The sequence below is a fragment of the Agelaius phoeniceus genome, chromosome 1, assembly GCF_051311805.1.
Source record: "Agelaius phoeniceus isolate bAgePho1 chromosome 1, bAgePho1.hap1, whole genome shotgun sequence".
Lineage (NCBI taxonomy): Eukaryota > Metazoa > Chordata > Aves > Passeriformes > Icteridae > Agelaius > Agelaius phoeniceus.
In genome coordinates, this window is record NC_135265.1 from 37,294,658 (window position 1) to 37,312,523 (window position 17,866).

Genomic DNA, 17,866 nt, shown 5'->3' on the forward strand with positions numbered 1-17,866 from the left:
GTTTCCTCCCAGTTCTGGGTCACTCTCAACACATCTTACCAAGCTGGTAAACCACAAAGTCTGGAGAAGAACTGAACTTTAAACAAATATTTAATAACATTTGTAGTAAGAAAAATACATAGCAATACATATTTTAATATATATTTAGTGTAATAATACTAATATTAAAGTAAAGAATCAGTATTTGCACTAGAAATCTTTTTCTATAGTTGCATTTATCACATCGAAAGAGCATTTTCTCCTACTCTGTCATACAAATTCTATGTCCAGCAGAACCAATCATCCTTGTATTTCAGGTAACAAGTACTGCTTATGCACAAAGGAATTGCCAAAAGCTGCATGCAAAACTAGCTGACAAAAACTGACCACTTCAGAGGGGGGGAAAGTTTAAATAAAACAATGTGATTTTAGGCAAACATGAGAAAGAAGTAAATATAAAATAAACTTAATTTTCTGAATTACTTGCTTGGCTTTTTTGTCCAGGTAAGATGGCAGCTGCAAACCACTGTAACATGAAGCTACTACTATTGCTTTAATACCTTAGAGTACTAACAATTAAATTTTTAAACACTGTATGAAACAAGACTCACTTATCTGTAAATATAACAACTATCACTGCCTGGACCTAACTTAATGTAAATAATCCTTGCATGAGTTCACGTAAGCAATGAAATTTGGTATGGAAGGCCCAGATCTTGAAACCCTCCTCTGTTGTAAAGAGGAAAGACACACACACACACAGAGTCCTACAGAGAATTCACACAATGACTCTACTTACTTTTAGCTAAAGGAGTATGTAAAATATTGTAAGGCAATAGTAATTCAGAACAATTATAAATGACATGCTGATTCAAACCTGCACAAGAGCATATGAAACAGAATTTTTATTCTCTAAGCTATGCAGGGAGAAACAAAAATGTTTCAAGAGAAGCTCAGATGATAATATTTTTTGTTATACTATAATCTACAATAGGCAAATTGTTCCCTAAGTATGTGTTTTCATTTAAAAATAGGGAACCTAAAGCAATTTTACCTATATCTTTTTTAAATATTTCCCATTTTACAATGTCCTATTAAAAATATTTTATTTTGTGTTATAACATACTTCTAAAATTTTGAGATCTTATTATTTGCATCCAATATACTGACATTTCTTCTATAATTTCTGCTTGATTAAATTCCATGCAACATGGCATTAAGTTAAATTCATAGAGCAGAATAAATTATAACAGGGTTAGCTTCTAAAACAGGTGTAAAAAATAACACATTTTAGTGTTACTTATCAGCTTTGCTAGGGCTGGCTTTTTCTGCATTGAAGAGCTGAAGTATATGTTCTGACGTGGACACCGGCAAGCTCAGCAACTACTGTTTTTGCAACAAACTACAAAAATACATGAAGAGAGTAGATGATCTAGAGATAAAGCTTTTAATTTTAAATCTCTTCAGAAGTCTAAAAAGATGCTATTAGGACTTTCACTGAGAAATAATAAAAATAAATGCAAGTATAGATAAAAGACCATCTCCAGTACACCTGTGAAAGAAGCCAGGTTGTTCGGTGCATGCAGGTGGTCAGAGTGGGTACAACTCTACAACACAAAAGGCAATCTGTTGGTGACTTTGTGAATGGCTCTGCATAGAGCTGTTCATTTCCTTTATTGGGAAGTTCAGCTATTCATAAACCATCACAACTGGAGAGGAACATGCTTCCTGTAAGAACTGTGGATATTTCCACAAACCAGTCGCTGACGATTTCAGTAGTTACCAACATGGATAGTGATCCTGCAAGAAAGCATGGCTCCTTCAGAGGAGCTAAGAGACAAGGTAGAAATGAGAAGATAGACTTAGAAGATGGCAATTACTAATTAGAGAGAGAGAGAGAGAGAGAGAGAAGAGACTCTTAGACTTTAAAAAAAAAGACTTTAAGAAAAAAGATGACTGACCTGAGTTCGGTTAAAAGCCACGCGTGCAAATACTGCCTGTGAGATTCCTGCTCGTTTCAATTCATCACGGACCCACTGGTAGATTTCGGAAGACACCTCTGTGTTCGTTGAGACCTGCTGCTCCAACGGCTTGTTCATGGATCTACTGACAGGAGGAGGGTGGTTCAAGTACTGTTGGTTTAAGGACTGCTGGGCTAGAAGTCTGTTCACTGCATACTGCTGGTTCAGCAACTGGGCCATTACCAGCTGCTGATTTACCAGCTGAGGGCTAATGGGAGTAGATACAAGTCCAGGGTGCAGGTTTGGAAGCGGGGTCCGAACTGATGGTTGACTACCATGAGAAAGCTGAACAGGAGATGGAGGCTGTTCGGCTGTGTTCCCTGGGACTGGCTGCTGACCGAAGTTGACATGGTTGGCACCTTGCTGGGATAGTTCAGAAAGGCTATCCATCTCAACTACAGCAGAAAAGAAACATTGAAAAGGCCAACATCAGACTGAAAATCACAACCTTGACTGTCCTCACAAGACATGCTAATAAAAGTAAACAAATGTAAAATGGTGCAATGCAACCCAACCATGAGCAGGGCTGCTGCATTCCACTGTGACAGACGCAGGGGACTTCAGACAAAGCAGTAAACAACTAGAGACGGGGCAAAGACAAGAGACAAAAACCCACTCTGTGTTGAAGGTAATGCAGGTGAAACAGCAAGTGCATCTGTGCAAAGGGTAAGGAGGGCTTTTGTGGGAAAACATGTCCCAGCCAGAGAGACAGAAGCCCCTGGTGACTGGTTTTGCTCCTCCCATGAGGTCCCTGCCATGACATCTGCAGTTCCCAGCAACTGGAAATCTGTAATAAGTAGGGTGAGGTGCAGACCTCCCTATGCTCTGCTAATTTCTAGATGCTGCATCAATTGTATGGGACTGCTAGGAACTAGTATAATTTATGTAAATTACACAGATGGGCTGCTTTATCTTGCAACCATGTATGCATGGTTTTTTTCAGTGACTTGCAACATGGTTGAATTTTTTCTTATATTAACTCATCTGTCTTTGACACACCCTCCTTTTTAAATAACAGCACAGTTTTTTAAACTACAAGAGTTCTTCCAGTTCCCCTCTTGTACATGATTAAACAATATAAAATAACTCAAGGTTGATATGAAGGAGTCTCCTTTTTATCAGCATTTGTAACTTTTTTTATTCTAGAGCTTTAGCAGCTCTGGTCTAAGAATAGCCTTAAGCAAATAAGCTTTATTTAAAAACCAAAAGTCCAGTATTTTCACAAAAGTGTTGTACCAATTTTTTTCTTATCCTAGTAAGACTTTTTTTTTTCAAGGCAGTGTCTGAGCTTGTCACAGTAGTTATGATCTTCACTAACAGTCATCAGTGCAAGGCCACCCTTTCCTCCACAAGTATCAGATCTGGATGAAGAAATCAGCACTCGGACTCCCACCTGCATCCCCATCTTCCTCCCCTGTCTTATCACAGGCAGAAACTTGATAAATAAAAAGCAAGCCAGTTGTTCTGCAGAGATTTCTGGTGTCCATAGCCTGGATCAATACCCAAGCAGAGGCTCTCCTGCCCCTCACACAGGTGGCTTTTGGGGGCAATGCCACTGCCTCTTCTGCCAGTATCATTTTACACAAAAATACACAAACACACATTTTCTATTTGCTGGCTTCACTGACTCCAAGTGAATGGAAGATGAATCCATCTTGGCAGAGCGTATAAATAAAATTTTGCGGGAGTTGCCCCATACATGAGCACCACTGCAAAGGATGTGGGAGAGGCTGCTGTGGAAAGGTCATTCTGCCCATATGGCCACTCTGCTGCCTCACACATGGACCACCTGAAACCAAGTGAAGTCTTCCCACTAAATTTGGTGGTCTCAGAAGAAGGGTTCCATGTTGCACAGGAGGTACAAAGCAGATTAAGGAAAGAAGCTGCCTTTTTTCACTCAGGGAAAGTAGCGATCAACCCAAGTGGGCCATTCACTCGGAACAGTAATTCAAGCAATTATCACAAAAGTGATGCATTGTCTTCATTACAGCCTTAAGCTATAAAAGGCAAGGAACCCGTTTGGGTAGATGAATGATTTTGCCTCAAATACTGAAAGCTAAGTCAAGCTCAAAATTCAATCCATATTGAGGTCCTATTTCTCCATTCTGTTGAAATCTATGTAGAAATTTTCTGACATGGAGTTCAAAATTATGTGAACAGGTTTAAGAAAGATAAAAGGTATCACAGAATTGACAGATTTTTTTTCTCCAATAATTTACTTGTGTTTACAACAAGCAAACAATTGTCACAACCACTGTTTGTTAAAATTAATTGAAATTAGGGTCCCAAGGTTAGAGAAAGATATGAATTTATAAAATTACAGCATTCTGGCTGGAAGGTAGTGATAGCTGTAGAAGCCTGTTTCTTTAAATATACATTAGCCAGCACGAGAAAAAAAAAATACATACATTAAAAAATCAGTTCGTCACAGTTCCAGGAACAGGTTTTCTAAACAATTATTCTGGGTGGTAGAAGATCTCTAGATTTGCAGAATGACAGCTTTACATCTCTGGCAACCCAAGTCAGCTTGGCTGTTTCAATAGCAAATATTTATTTAAATGAATTCTTTCACTATATATGTACTTTCTACATCTACTCATCAAAAGCATCCTAAACTTATCGTGAAGGGAACTGGCTTCTTATATGACTGTGACAGACCTCAATGTGACACATAATGGTATGTAACCACCATCAAGGCAATTTTTTTTTTTTGCTTACCCATCATATCTTTTGCCTTCTTGAAATGTTTATACCACCTTCCAAATTCCTGACATTTTGCTGCTGAGACATTTGCATAGTAAGTGCTGTTCACAATGGAAGAAATCATACTCTGTGTGAAAAGGGGAGAAGAAAAAAAAATCTGTAATATAGAGCAGTACAAGTCAAAGCACAAATTATTTCAATTGTTGAGCCAATATATTTTTAAAGTTTGAGAACCATGTTGCATTTAAAATCCTATCATCCAAAGCCTTTTAAAAAACTCATTAATTGAGCATGAAAATAAACCAAGGTATATTGTAAATGGGAGCAAAAATAGCAGATGTACTAAGGGAAGAACAAAGTTATCGAACAAGAAACATCATGCAATGGGATGAGCTCTAGAAAGAAGATGCTAATCCTAAAAGTGAATTTTGTTCATCCTATTTCTGCTTTTAAATTTAATTGACCCTTCACACACCCACACAGGCACAAAATTCCTACACTGCCTTTACAAATGCAAGCAGTGACCCAAGTTACCCATGTCCAGTTCCTCTGTGCCACTTATCACAGAGTTGACACCAAAAAAATCATAGGATAAAACTTTATCTGAATGACCTATGAATAGGATAAAATATGGGATTTATAGTAGAATAAAATATATATCTAATAACCCAAGATGAACCCCTGTTTTTCCTAAAACAGGGTATTTTAAGGGATTTGCAAAAACAGGCTTATGAAAAGCTTATTGTCATGTCTAATTCTGTAACTGAGTATTAGCTGTAAAATAGACCAAAGGAAGATCAAGATGATTTTTTTCTCAAAGGTTCTCGAGATATCAGATAGCTACAGTGAGAAATTTACCTTCTGCTCAGTTTTGACCAATTTTAAAATAGTGGAATTTACAATGCATAAAACTTTCAGTTCCAGTACATTCTTTTACAAATCAATTAAGACCAAGCCTTGCAAAATGAGATAATGCTCCAACTTGAAATTATACTCAGTATATGATGTATGAACAACAAAATTAGCAAATATACTTTCAACAGACTGAACTTTGCCACCCTTTAAATTTCTGTGTGGAAAGTAGTTACTTTTGGCTTAACTACAAGAATTGTCCAGTGTATCAAAACAGCAATGACAGTCAAGAAGACAAAGCCTTGATTATTACATTTTTTCACTATTCAGCATGTAACATTTAGACATATTTGTGCTGTCTGAAGAATCATTTAGAGCATCAACCCTTTGTTACGCCAACTACAATAGCCACTGGAAGGAAGAGCCTGGAGTAGAAATGCAAAAAATGTTACTTTAAGTTCTTCTTTTAAAAGCCTGGTTCAATTTCTGACTAAAAGTACCTTCCTTACTGATCTTAGTGAAGTTCATTATAACCATTTTCTAAGGCACTGCTCAGTAGCAAGCTGTTCGTGGAGGCTCAGAACTGCTAGAGTGAGGCAGCATTATTTATGCCAAATGTGGATATCCCCTACTCACCGGGCACATATTTTAATGTTTCTCCGAATCACCAAAATTCTTGCCATTTCTTGATACTAATCTGTCATTTCTGAAACTACCTAGAAGCCTTTTGTTAGTGGTATAAAAGGAGAGTGAAATTTTAATAGTCCAGCCTGAAAGGCCAGAACCAAGCTCAGCTGATCCCAATTGCAATTTCCAGTTCAAGAGCAGTATACTTAAGGTTTAATATGTACAAAACTATCTTTTAAGCTCTTTTATAGATTAAGCCATCTTAAACATGGGCACATGATATATAAGGCGTGACTTTAAAAGTCCTGTGGATCTGGGCTGGCAAATTATATGACTTGCACAGACTACTGCAGAAACTGCAGATCTGTATGTGCAAGATGGGGAACTGCACCTGTCAGAGGCCATCATCCCACATCAGCTCATGTGTATTTTGCAGATGTCATTTAAACTTCAAGGTGGGTTTCTCTTATTTTACTTTGCCCCTTTCAGATTTGTTCTCCTTAAAGTATGAAAATACGTATATTAATTTTAGTAAATTACCTATTATTGAAGATGTTTGTCTAAGATTTCCTAGTGCTCCCTCCCATGGAATTTTACAAAAACAATACAGAAATGACATGGCAGTTTGCAACACATCCCCTCCTTCTTCAGGAATAAATTTAATGCAGTTACTTTACAACCAAATAACTGGGACTGGTCTGTTTAAGGAACACTGCTGGGAGTTTTAGTTTCTCTGACACAATGTGAATTTCAAACTTTGATGGCTAACACTGTGATGGCACTCCTGCTCTTCAAAGTGGATTAAAAAAAAAAAAAAAAGACAGACATTATAAACACATTTAAAAATGAAAATTATCCTGCATTTTCTTTGAGAACACTTCATGCAAACATTCAAGTGATATTACCTACGCTAAGAATCCTCATCAGGAGGAATCAATGATTTATTTACTAATTCACTGAAGGCAAGATTTTACAAGCCAGATAAAATATTATTACCTTGTTAACTCAGAAAATATCTTGACAACACTGAAATTCATTGTTTCTATTCTTTATTTATTGTCATTAAATGTGCAGTCACATCAGTGCAGAGAGATGCACTTGGCTATAGAAATTCCCTGTTGCTATAGAATTCTTGTACATTTTAATACCAATATATAATATTGGTATTATAATAAATATAATAATAAATATATAACTGTCTGGTATGTTTATGGCCTAAAACTTAAGATTAACCCCATGAGATAGTGGTCTTCAGAGATTCACTATCTAGATTGAAGGCATATTGATGCTTTTCATATTACCTGGGTCATTACCAACGAGGAGTTCCCCATGTCTTGAATTATCAATAATAAAAATCAAAATTATTGTATTTGAAGCACATCATATTCTGGTACTACTGCACATATCCTCCTTATCTGTGAGGCACAGACGCAGATGCCCTCTCCATACAAGGATGACGAATATAAATATATCATACAAATATTCAAATGCATCACATGCATCATTCATAATCAGATTTCTTTTTCATATGTTGCAAAGAAAATTGAGAGAATGCAGAAACTGGTCACAGACAAGCAATCTTAACTTATCTCCTTGTAGTTTATCCACAAAAGTAAGTAGTGAGCCTTCAAGATCTCAAATTTCCCTCTTTTCCCTCTCCCATATCTCCCTCCCCCCAACCACATCACTTGCAGTCAGTCATGTTCTGAGAATCGGGAGATCTCATCTGAAATGGTGCCACCTTCACAGAAATCCCACTATTCTGGAATGATACCATCTGCTGCAGCCCAAGTGCTCTTTTTTTAGCCAAATAAGTTAATTATAATTAGGCATCCAACAACTGTGTGAAGGTAGGGGTAGAATTTGTTCTGAGGTTCAGCTGAGGTTCACCCAGCGTAGATTGAACCAAATCCCATTTTCTCTGGAAGATTAAATACCAGAGATTAAATACCAGACACCATCTTTTTCTCAAAGAAGTTGGGGAACTCCCTGGGGAAATATCATAAATCTCGAGCAGGAATCGTTTCATATGCCCATCAAACGAAACCCAATAAAATGGTAGCATCAGACACCTTTTGTTTTGTGCCAGAATCTAACGCAAGGTGCATCCTGCAAGATACGGGAAGGACCCGAGCCTTTCATGCCGGCTCATTGCTGCAGCCACTGCTGCAGGTGCTTCAAGGGAGGCATTTCTGAGTCATTGCCTCTAACACTGCTCTTCAACCAGGTGAAGTGTTGCTCGATCATCACTAAAAGTATACTGTTGTCCTTTTTGCAAAACAACAAAAACAATGTTAATCAGGTTAATTCAATCATCTAAACCAAAACTGTTCATGCTTTTCTGCCAAATCAACCAACCACAGCAAAATCTGTTATCAGTGATTGCTCAGCTTCCAGTCAAAAAAGCTTTTAACCCCCACAGTCCCAAAACTTCCACTAAATAACCTTAAAATTATTTTTATATGGGCAGAATAAGGTTGTTTTCATGCCTCATGAAGGGGTACTTGGGCTGCAGTATTTACAAAGAGCAAATATATGCTAACAGACTTAGGAGAGAGTAACAGACACAGCAGCTTCCTAGAACAACTCAGCTGAATTAGATATCAGGGATCCCTTTGCAATTTAAACATTTTTCTCAAAACAAGCACTGTAACCAAAACTTATTTAGGCCTTCCAGGTAGTTTAACTAGGAAAACAAAATCTGAGCTTTTTAGCAACTCATTCATTGGTGTTTAAAGCTTCAAGCCTGCTCAGTAGAAGGGGCAAGGGCTGCAACAACTTATTTACACAATTATCTAAATACGATTAAACAGCTGATGGACAAATATTAAACTGGAAAATGTATAGTCATTTCAGCTTAATGTAATCCCCTTTCTGTAAACACCCAAGATGATTTTTTTTCAACCAGAACAGTCCTGACATCTCATAAGCCTAAGGGTGAATAGCAAGAGATTGTTTTTGATAGTTATAAATATTCAAAAGACATGCAGACCATCTGCTTTCATAATACAGGTAAAGCAAGACTGAAATGGTGACTGCTGTATAAAAATGGTTCTTTTAACAAAGTCTTCCTCTCCTCGAAAACTATAAAGACAGATGTCAAAAACTGTTTACACAGGGTAATCAGGAGCGTGCAAAATGTAATATTCCTTTTACACACAGTGCTTGCTAAAGAGATTTTTTTTTTCTTTTTCTTCCCATCTGTGTGTTGCAACACATTTCTACAAGTTAAAAACATTTTTTCAAACAGAGATCTCATGAATACCCAAAAACATGCTATCTGGTTTCTGAATGCTAATTAATTTCAACTAAGGAATCTGACTTTTTTTTTCTGTAGAAAGGAATGCATGCTTTTCAAATGGAGTATTTCAACAATGACAGACACTGAAAACAGAACACCTCACAAGTTTAATTTTGCACTAGTTTGACACTGGCTATTTTCACAACTGTTTTACATTCAAACCTGCATCTGCTAAATCTGACTATAAGACAGGCAGTAACTATCCTCTCACTTTTCAAATGAGATTATATTTACGTTTTACTATTTATCAAATTTTTCAGTATAAAGCCTTGTAACAACATAATGGTTTTGTAAAGTGGTAAGTAGAAGATACCTCATCTTACAAGCAGAGTATGAACAGTGCTGCCCATAAACCCTACAGTCAATTTTCAGAGCTGAAACACTAATCTTGACAGTACCCTTTTAATGTATTATATTAATGGTACAGAGGCGTTAAGCACCTTTTTTATAATTCTCAATAAAATGAACATTTACTGAACAATCTGTCAAACCACTGGCTCCATTTTTTAAAGCCAAACTTTTAAGACTTTATTCTATTTTGTCTCCCATAAATCCTCTGCTTTACATCCCTAGACACCAGCAGGGAGGCATGTTCCAATGCTGCAAACTTAACATGCTTTTTTAAAAAAAGTAAAAGAGAAAAGCTATGAGCCTTTGTCCCTAGACCTACTTTGAATAGTGATAAAGTTGCAGAACAGAACTTAAAGATTTGGGGGCAGATGGAGGAGGGGATCTTTTCATAAAGGACAGAGGAACTTTGTTTCCTCTATTCTAGCCACTATCAGGGGCTTTTGTTTGCGTGGAAATAGCAAGCATCAGTTCTAACAGAAGCTGAACTCTTACGAGTGCTTATTTCTCAGGAGGCTCCACGTTAACCTTTTTTCAAATGAGAAGGTAACATTCAAGCCCCAACCAGATAACACAAGATTATCCCCAAGTCAAAAGATTTTAGCCTGCTTGAGCCTATGCCAGCCCACGTACTGCAAAGACCCAACCAAGGCAAAATGTCGTTCCTAGTGTTCTGGCCTGGCAGAGAAATATCATCTGCCATTCTGAATAAAAGCAGACCAAATATATCCAGCCACTAGCTGTTTTTTGGGCAAGAAGTCCTGACATGGACAGTTTAACTGCATACAAAGAATTATGTTAAATTCCTTGATCCATTATATTGAACTATAGCAAATAATGTAATGGAATTTTTTGTCATATGCCCTATAAACAAGTAGGATCAGAGAAAAACCCACAGATGGACAGAGAAGAAAAAAACTTTTGTTTGTGCCTTTGGCATTGCACTTGGATGGCTATCTGACCTCCATACTGTTGCCAGGGTCAGGAAAATAAGGATCTGCATGGCAAATGCTGGCCATATAAGTTAAAACTGAATAAAAGGCAGATTTATAGTGATGGCATCAGCTTTTCTTCCAATACATTAGTATGCCTTTCCTCCTATCCTTGAAAAACTGAAATTATCTCCTCCTCCTTTTCTGTCTTATGTTGTCTTTAAGTATTTTAAATGTATGTATTAATGTAAACATAGAGCTACATTGGTGTAATGAGGGAAGATACAAAACTAAAAGAACCCAAATTATATATACGTATATACACATATATTTATATATGGATAGAAATATACCCACACATGGGAAGATTTTGAAAATCAGAAATGAGGATTCAGCATCTGAAGGAACTGATCCCTGCACTATTTTTACCATTCTGTAATGTAAATTCCCAGTTGCTGCATGACAGAGCAGCATTCTCCCAATGTTTTCTGAGCATCTCCCACTGATGGATATAAATAAAGCTCAAATAAAAAGCTGCTTCCCAAGATACTACTCTTATATCTACAAAGGTTAAAAGCTTAAAAGAGAGAAAGATAGGTAGGTGGGAAATGTTAATTCAGATTTGAAGAACTTCATAACTGCGTTACAAGCTTCATGGCACAGTGCCTTAGACTAAAAAAAAAAAAAAAAGAAAGAAAATGAAGTCACAACCTCAACCTATAAAAGATAAGGAGACATAACGCATTTTTGTCTTCATTGTCAGATGTCCAACACAAATCTTTTTAAGAATCCCGATTTTACTGCACACAATTTGTAAATGGCAGACACTTAGTAGTAAAAGTCCTGGATAAACCCTTCCTGAAAACAACTTGGATAAAATACTGAATGCAAAATAACCAGTATTTAATAAGTTAATTCTTGGTTTACTTCACAGAATGAAAATGAAATTGAGGGGTGAGTTATTACACCCTAAGATTTTGATTATGCAAGTGCCTTTGCCAGCAAAGCTCTGAAATTTGAGAGTTCCATGAGTAAGAAATGTGCTATCCATTTCAGCCAGGATTCCATTTAAAAGAGCTGTTATGAAATGAAGAGATTGCTTTACACTTCTCTTTCAGCTTGAGCTGGGGATGCATGTTTTCAGGAGCTCTCCCCACTGGTACCCACCACAACACTATCTTGGGGTACAGACAGAATTTCTGCTGGATGAAGACAAACTCAGAAGCCATGCTCCAACCTGGGCTGGACTTTAAGTCCAGAAAACCACGGTAAGATACATCCCTCCTTACCAGTTCTGTGTGGTGACAGCCTCAGCCTCTCTCCAGAAGGCTGCTATTCCTACACTAGGCTATGTACTACATGAAGCCTGGGCACCTGCAGTCACCTCCTCTTGGGATGCAATGAATGGATACTAGGGGAAACTAGAAACCAAGAGGACAATCTGAATAGTCTAAGATACAAACCAGAATTTCTCGTATGAGAATAAAGAGGTAGGTGCATCTTGGAGATCTCACAGACTGGTTTGGTGAAAATATGAGACACCTTCAGCACCTCCATCTCTGGTGGATTGCTTTTCTTTCCAACCACTCTGTTCCAGCCAGGTCAGAGCACTTCTGCCTTGTTTCCTATCTGAGATGCTGTCTTAATGAACATGCTTTCAAATATTAACCTAATACAAATGCTTTGTGTGATACAAGACATTTTAGACCTATTAATGCATTAAAGTCAGCTTTGTGTACACTAAAATTTTCTACAAACCTGCATTATATACATACTCCTGATAGAGATGTTGATAATTGCATTATCTTCACCCAGCCACAATGGTTGTTTTCATTTTAGTTTTTTGCCAAATATTACCCACCATGTTAAGGAAGATTTCCTTTCTGGGAAATAGGACATGATTTTCAGCAAGTCTCTTCTCAGATTCCACTGTTCTGCTAAGCAAAGCATCAGATGTCTGGAATGAAGTTGAGCCCTAAGGCACAATGTCCAGACAAGAAGTCATCAGACTCAGTAGCACTAACAGTTGTCTTGTTGAATGTCTTTTGGTGTTAAGGATAAGCCTTTCCTTTAATCTCTTTTTCATTTTCTACATAAGTTTTTGCAGATTTTTAAAATTAAAAGAGGCCATTTTGAGCATCCATTTTGGGATCTACACAAAATGAGATCCTAGAACTTCATCCAGCAATTTCCAAATTCAGCCAAGTTACCAGTGGCTAAGCTAGAGAAATCATCAAGTATTTATCTGAAGACTTCTTGTGCTGGGATCTTTCATCATATCCATTGTAATCTCTTTCTGTAACCTCTAAATGTACCTTTCATGTACCTTTTTTCTTTCTTTTTTTAAATGTATGACTAGCTTTTTAACTTCATTGATTTCTGCTCCTACTGAGAGCATTTCTCATGCCTCTGATTGCTTGCTTAAATACCCCTCCAGTGCCAAATGTAACATCCCTTATCTATCCTTTCTTTAAATGGTTAAGTCTCAGTTTTACCGTTTCATGTCACATGCCTCTTTATGAACCACATGTACATCTGATTATTCTTAATCATATAGACACAAATTCTGTGAGGGATGTGCTGCTAAAAGCACACAAACACACTTCTTTCTGTACTGAGAAAAACATAAAAATTTGTCAGGAGAAAAGTAATTTATAGAATGAAATTTGCTATGGATTCTTAACTTTTGCTACGTAAAATTGTAAAGGTGACGTTGTAAGCAGCTGTGTTAGCCAAGGTATTAGTTTTGCCTCTGTGTTGCTATCTTTCACTAGCAAGAGTTTGTGAAAAGTGTAAACGCTCTAAAGAATTCATAAAAAGATCCAAGATTCAATGAAGGTTTCTCAAAAGAGAAATGTTCCAGCTAGCTTTCCATGAGGAATATGTATGTGCACTTTAGGGTTCTATTTACTAAATTTTTCTTGAGTAGTCATTGCATTAACATTGAAATATATAAATTAAAAATAAAAAAAAAAAACAATTAGCTGAATTAGACTTAGCACACAAAGACCCTCCTTACAAGTAGTGCAGAGTAAGGAACGCACATTTAGGAGCTCAGGGATGTGCGAGCTGGCAAATACATCTTGGTGGAATTTTATTGTGATATATAGATAAATACACACACAACCCTTAAAATTCTAAGGAAGTCCCAAAACATCGAATCAAATATAAACACCCTAGGTAAACTTATGGAGCTGAAATCTTCTCTCTGGCTCTAGAAAGGCCATTGATACCAATATCCTCTGCATGCGTCTCAGTTTTTCATCATCACAAAAGCCACCCTTCTCCCTGACAGTTTACTGCATATTATCAAATCCCTTGGAACAGAGGCACAGCCAGGCATACTTTCCCCTCTTCTGGTGCAAGCTTATAGAGGAACAGCAGTTCTCAGTGTAGGAAATCTTAGTACTTAAAAAACAAAATAAAAATAAGTGAGACAGGTGTGTATGAGGAGAACATTTCATCCTTTTCCACCTCTGGGGAACAGAACTTTCCCTTTTGAGCAGTTTAGTGCACAGCTTCAAGTGAGGCACATCTGAGGCTGCTACTGTCCTGAAAAACCTGTCCTCTGATCACTGCTGCAAGGCACCAGTGGAATCTGATACCATTTGTGCTGCTCTTAAGGAAGTGTCCAAGCAAAGAGAGACAAAGCTCACCCTTGCCTTAGGGTTCTCTGACCATGGTTCTTGGATATAAAAAGGAAGAACTTAATCACTAATTAAAAAAGAAAAAAAGTGGTGATGGTGGAGGAGCAAGCTTTCAGAGTTTTGCTCAGTCTGAGAAACTCATCTCTTTTCTTCTAAGTAATGATTATAGTGAAGGCATGCAATGAGTCCGGTCTGACAAGGTGAGAGAGAGTTGCATGTCTCTGAGCACTGCCTCTCAACAAGTGGGTCCTGTTTGCTTTTGCTCCTGCCAGGTAAAAATTATTACCAATCCAAGTAATTTTTCCCTGGCTCATCTTTATGCCTACACCCCTGCGTCCCCTAACACAGATGTACCTCAGCTTCAAATCTGCTGACAGTGACGCTACAGCACCTACAGAATTTGCTCAGCTTTTGGGTAGGTTTTATAACCACGCTGATCCCTGTGCCTCCCACCACTGCTAGTAATAACTGAACCAGTCAGAGAAGGTCGCTGCAAACCAGTCACAGCAGTGATTAAGATGTAGACATACGTATCTCCTCGCCCTTTAAATAGAAGGCTTAATTGGTGATGTGGATCGCAGCTTTCTAATGGACAGAAATTAAACTCCATTTAATTCCTGAGCAGACACTTCCAATGCACAAGGTTTACCACACATTTGGAGTGGGGAGGGAGGGGGGAAGGAAGGAGCCGCATGCACAACTCTCTCTACCTCTGACAATCACCGAGGAAAAGCAACATGAGGACCAGAATGGCATAAGTGTGGCAGGTGTGAATTGACCTGCACTGGCAAAGCTGTGAGCTGGGAAACTTGCAAATCACATGATTGTGCAATACTTGGCTCCAGTCAGTGCTATCGTGTTCTTTATTAAAAAAAAAAAAAAAATCTTAAAGACATGTACATCAAGTTAAGGGATTAACTGTCAAGTGACATTACTGAAAATAGAGACAATATATTTCTTTATTGTTAATGAAATTCAGTTAAAAGTGAAGGAAGTGATAAAGAATGTACTGTTTTGTAATGTATTTTACATAAGAACGTAATATAGAAAGGGAAGTGCAATTAAATCTTAATGTGGACTTTTTTATTTTTAGTTTATCATCTGGTTTACATTTTGAGCCCCTTTGCAGCAGTAAATTATGCTGGCATTTCTTAGGGAATAACTGCCATGTTAATTTAGTTTAATAAAATAACTGACAGAAAAGGGGGAAAAGAAGCAAGAAAAGACAGTATCCCCTCCCACCCCTTATCTTTAGCTAAGTATTCAAATGCTTTCTATATGAATTGTCCGTGGTCCAACTCCAGTACCATGTAATAATACAATACATTACAACACAGTACAATACAATCTTGGGTTTCTGTAGCGCCCTTCATGCAAGCATCCCAGGGTGCTTTACAATCATTATGAGTTAAAATTAAAACTGAAGCACATACAATTCCTAATAGAATCATTTTAAAAATGCTAAACAGAACAAATAACTTTTAAGTCTAGATTTAAAAGTCCCAACAGCCAAGCTTTCCTTACTTCAATTGGCAATGAGTTCCAAAGCTAGGGAGCAAAGCGACTAAAGGCTCTCTCATGTTATGTTAAAGGATCTCTCATGTTGTTTATACTTGTGCAGTACTCCACAGCCAAAAATTTGCCAATAAGAAGAAAAAAAAAATTTATTTGCAATCTTGCTTTAAAGAACACTGGAGAAGTGGTTTGTTAACTCTTTAATAAAATTATGAAAAAAAGAAATGAATCAGGGTTAGCACTTGGCTGTGACTGTGCTAAGAGGTATGCAAGAAACATGAGCGAATATGAATGAATACAAAATTCTAAAGAAGTGCATTACTTGACTGCCTCTTAACCCACTAAATGTACCCAGAAGAAAAAAAAAACAAAAAAACCCATGGTTATGTGTATGCGTGTATTTACAAAAAGAAGAACATCACTACAAATATTTAAAATGCAAATTATTCTATACCATTCTATTCTATACCATTCTCAGGAACACTGAGTGAAAACAGAAGTCAAGTAGGGCTCAGTTCTACAATGCATGCATGCTTTAGGAGGAAAATGTATGAGAAGAAAACGATCTGTGTTCCTTTTTCATCCTGTAACTTCTCTAAAACTTGAAGTCCATGTGATGCAGATAATCATTCACGTGACACAGTTCTCAAAATTGCCAAGATACAATCAAAAATGGTTGGTACTCAAAGTGAGACACACAGTCCCAAAAAAGCATTAATTTTGTACTTTTCACAAGAGAGCCTGGTGGAGGACAGATGCTTATAACTCCTGACTTTAGGAGTGTAAAAACAAAATTTAAAAAATCAAACAACAACAACAAAAACCCTCAACACTAGCACCATTCCTCTCTTGGACTCCTCCACTTTTCAGAAGCAGAAGATCACATTACAGCACAGATACAAAGGGACATGCTGACACCTTACAGACACCACTGAAGTCAGAGACTGCATTTGTTTGAAGAACAAAACATGTTTTCACCCTCCTCCCACAATAGTTTCAGGCCTCATAACTGGTTTGTAAAGTGACTTTACATCCTTGTTATACATAATTCTAATAAAGAGGCAGAAAAAAACAACTATATATTTTCACCTTTAATAGGGTGCTACACAGATAAAACTGTTGCAGATAGACTAGTGTAGCTTTAACACTGAGAGTGTTTAGGTGCATCTAAAGAACATAAATCAATGATCAAATGATCAATCGATTGAAAGGAAAGTACCCTCTGAATGTCCTCACATGGCTCTACCCAAATACCCATTACATACATCTTGCTCATCCCATCAGCAATAGGCTCTGCAGTGCCCTTTCTATCTGGATGACTAAAAATTCTAGGCACAAATTTTAATAGTTAATTGAAAATATTTTAAAAATCCAGATACCATGTCAGCTTGAAGAGACATCACAGTGAATGCTCTTGAGCAACTGGGGGGTGGGTTGAAAAGCCCTGCCTGCCAAAAGCTGAGCCCAGGCCCTCAAGGATTTACTTCCCCGAAATAATTAATGGCATCTTTAAAATCTAAAGTACAGTAACTTCTAAAGCAGAAAAAAGAGCTGCATTCCTTACTCAGGTTATTAATTATTGGGGGAAGGGAGGAAGACAGAAGAGACTTACAAGCAACAAAGAAATCCAAGGACTTGATCTCAGGTCTAGGCAGGTAAAATTGAAAGGGGAGCGGGCAAACAAGACCTTTGGTTTAGTAAAGCATGAATCAAAAACTGCTCATAAAAAGTATATATTTTGGCAACCCTTAATAGCTCATTTCTTGATTATCTATAGGTACAGAAATTTTAATTTTAGCAAACACAACTTTTTTGGTTAGGATTTTGGAAGGGTAGATCAGAACAGCAGTGGAAATGTGAGAGGATTTCTATTGAGCTGCCTATTTGCTATGATGGCCAAGTGCCTTCACATCAGGTGAATTGAGAAACACTGATGTTCCA

General features: G+C 37.4%; 1 protein-coding gene across 7 annotated transcripts in view; it reads right to left on the reverse strand.

The window, feature by feature from the left end:
• Positions 1–17,866, reverse strand: part of SATB1 (SATB homeobox 1) — a 92,042-nt gene that overhangs the window by 41,753 nt on the left and 32,423 nt on the right. For all 7 annotated transcript variants that reach the window (XM_077176587.1, XM_077176586.1, XM_077176578.1 and 4 more), the window contains 2 exons: positions 4,719–4,830; positions 1,941–2,395 (listed from right to left, as the gene is read on the reverse strand). In XM_077176587.1, the coding sequence (XP_077032702.1) occupies positions 1,941–2,395; positions 4,719–4,830 (567 nt within the window). The remainder of the gene's footprint in view (positions 1–1,940; positions 2,396–4,718; positions 4,831–17,866) is intronic.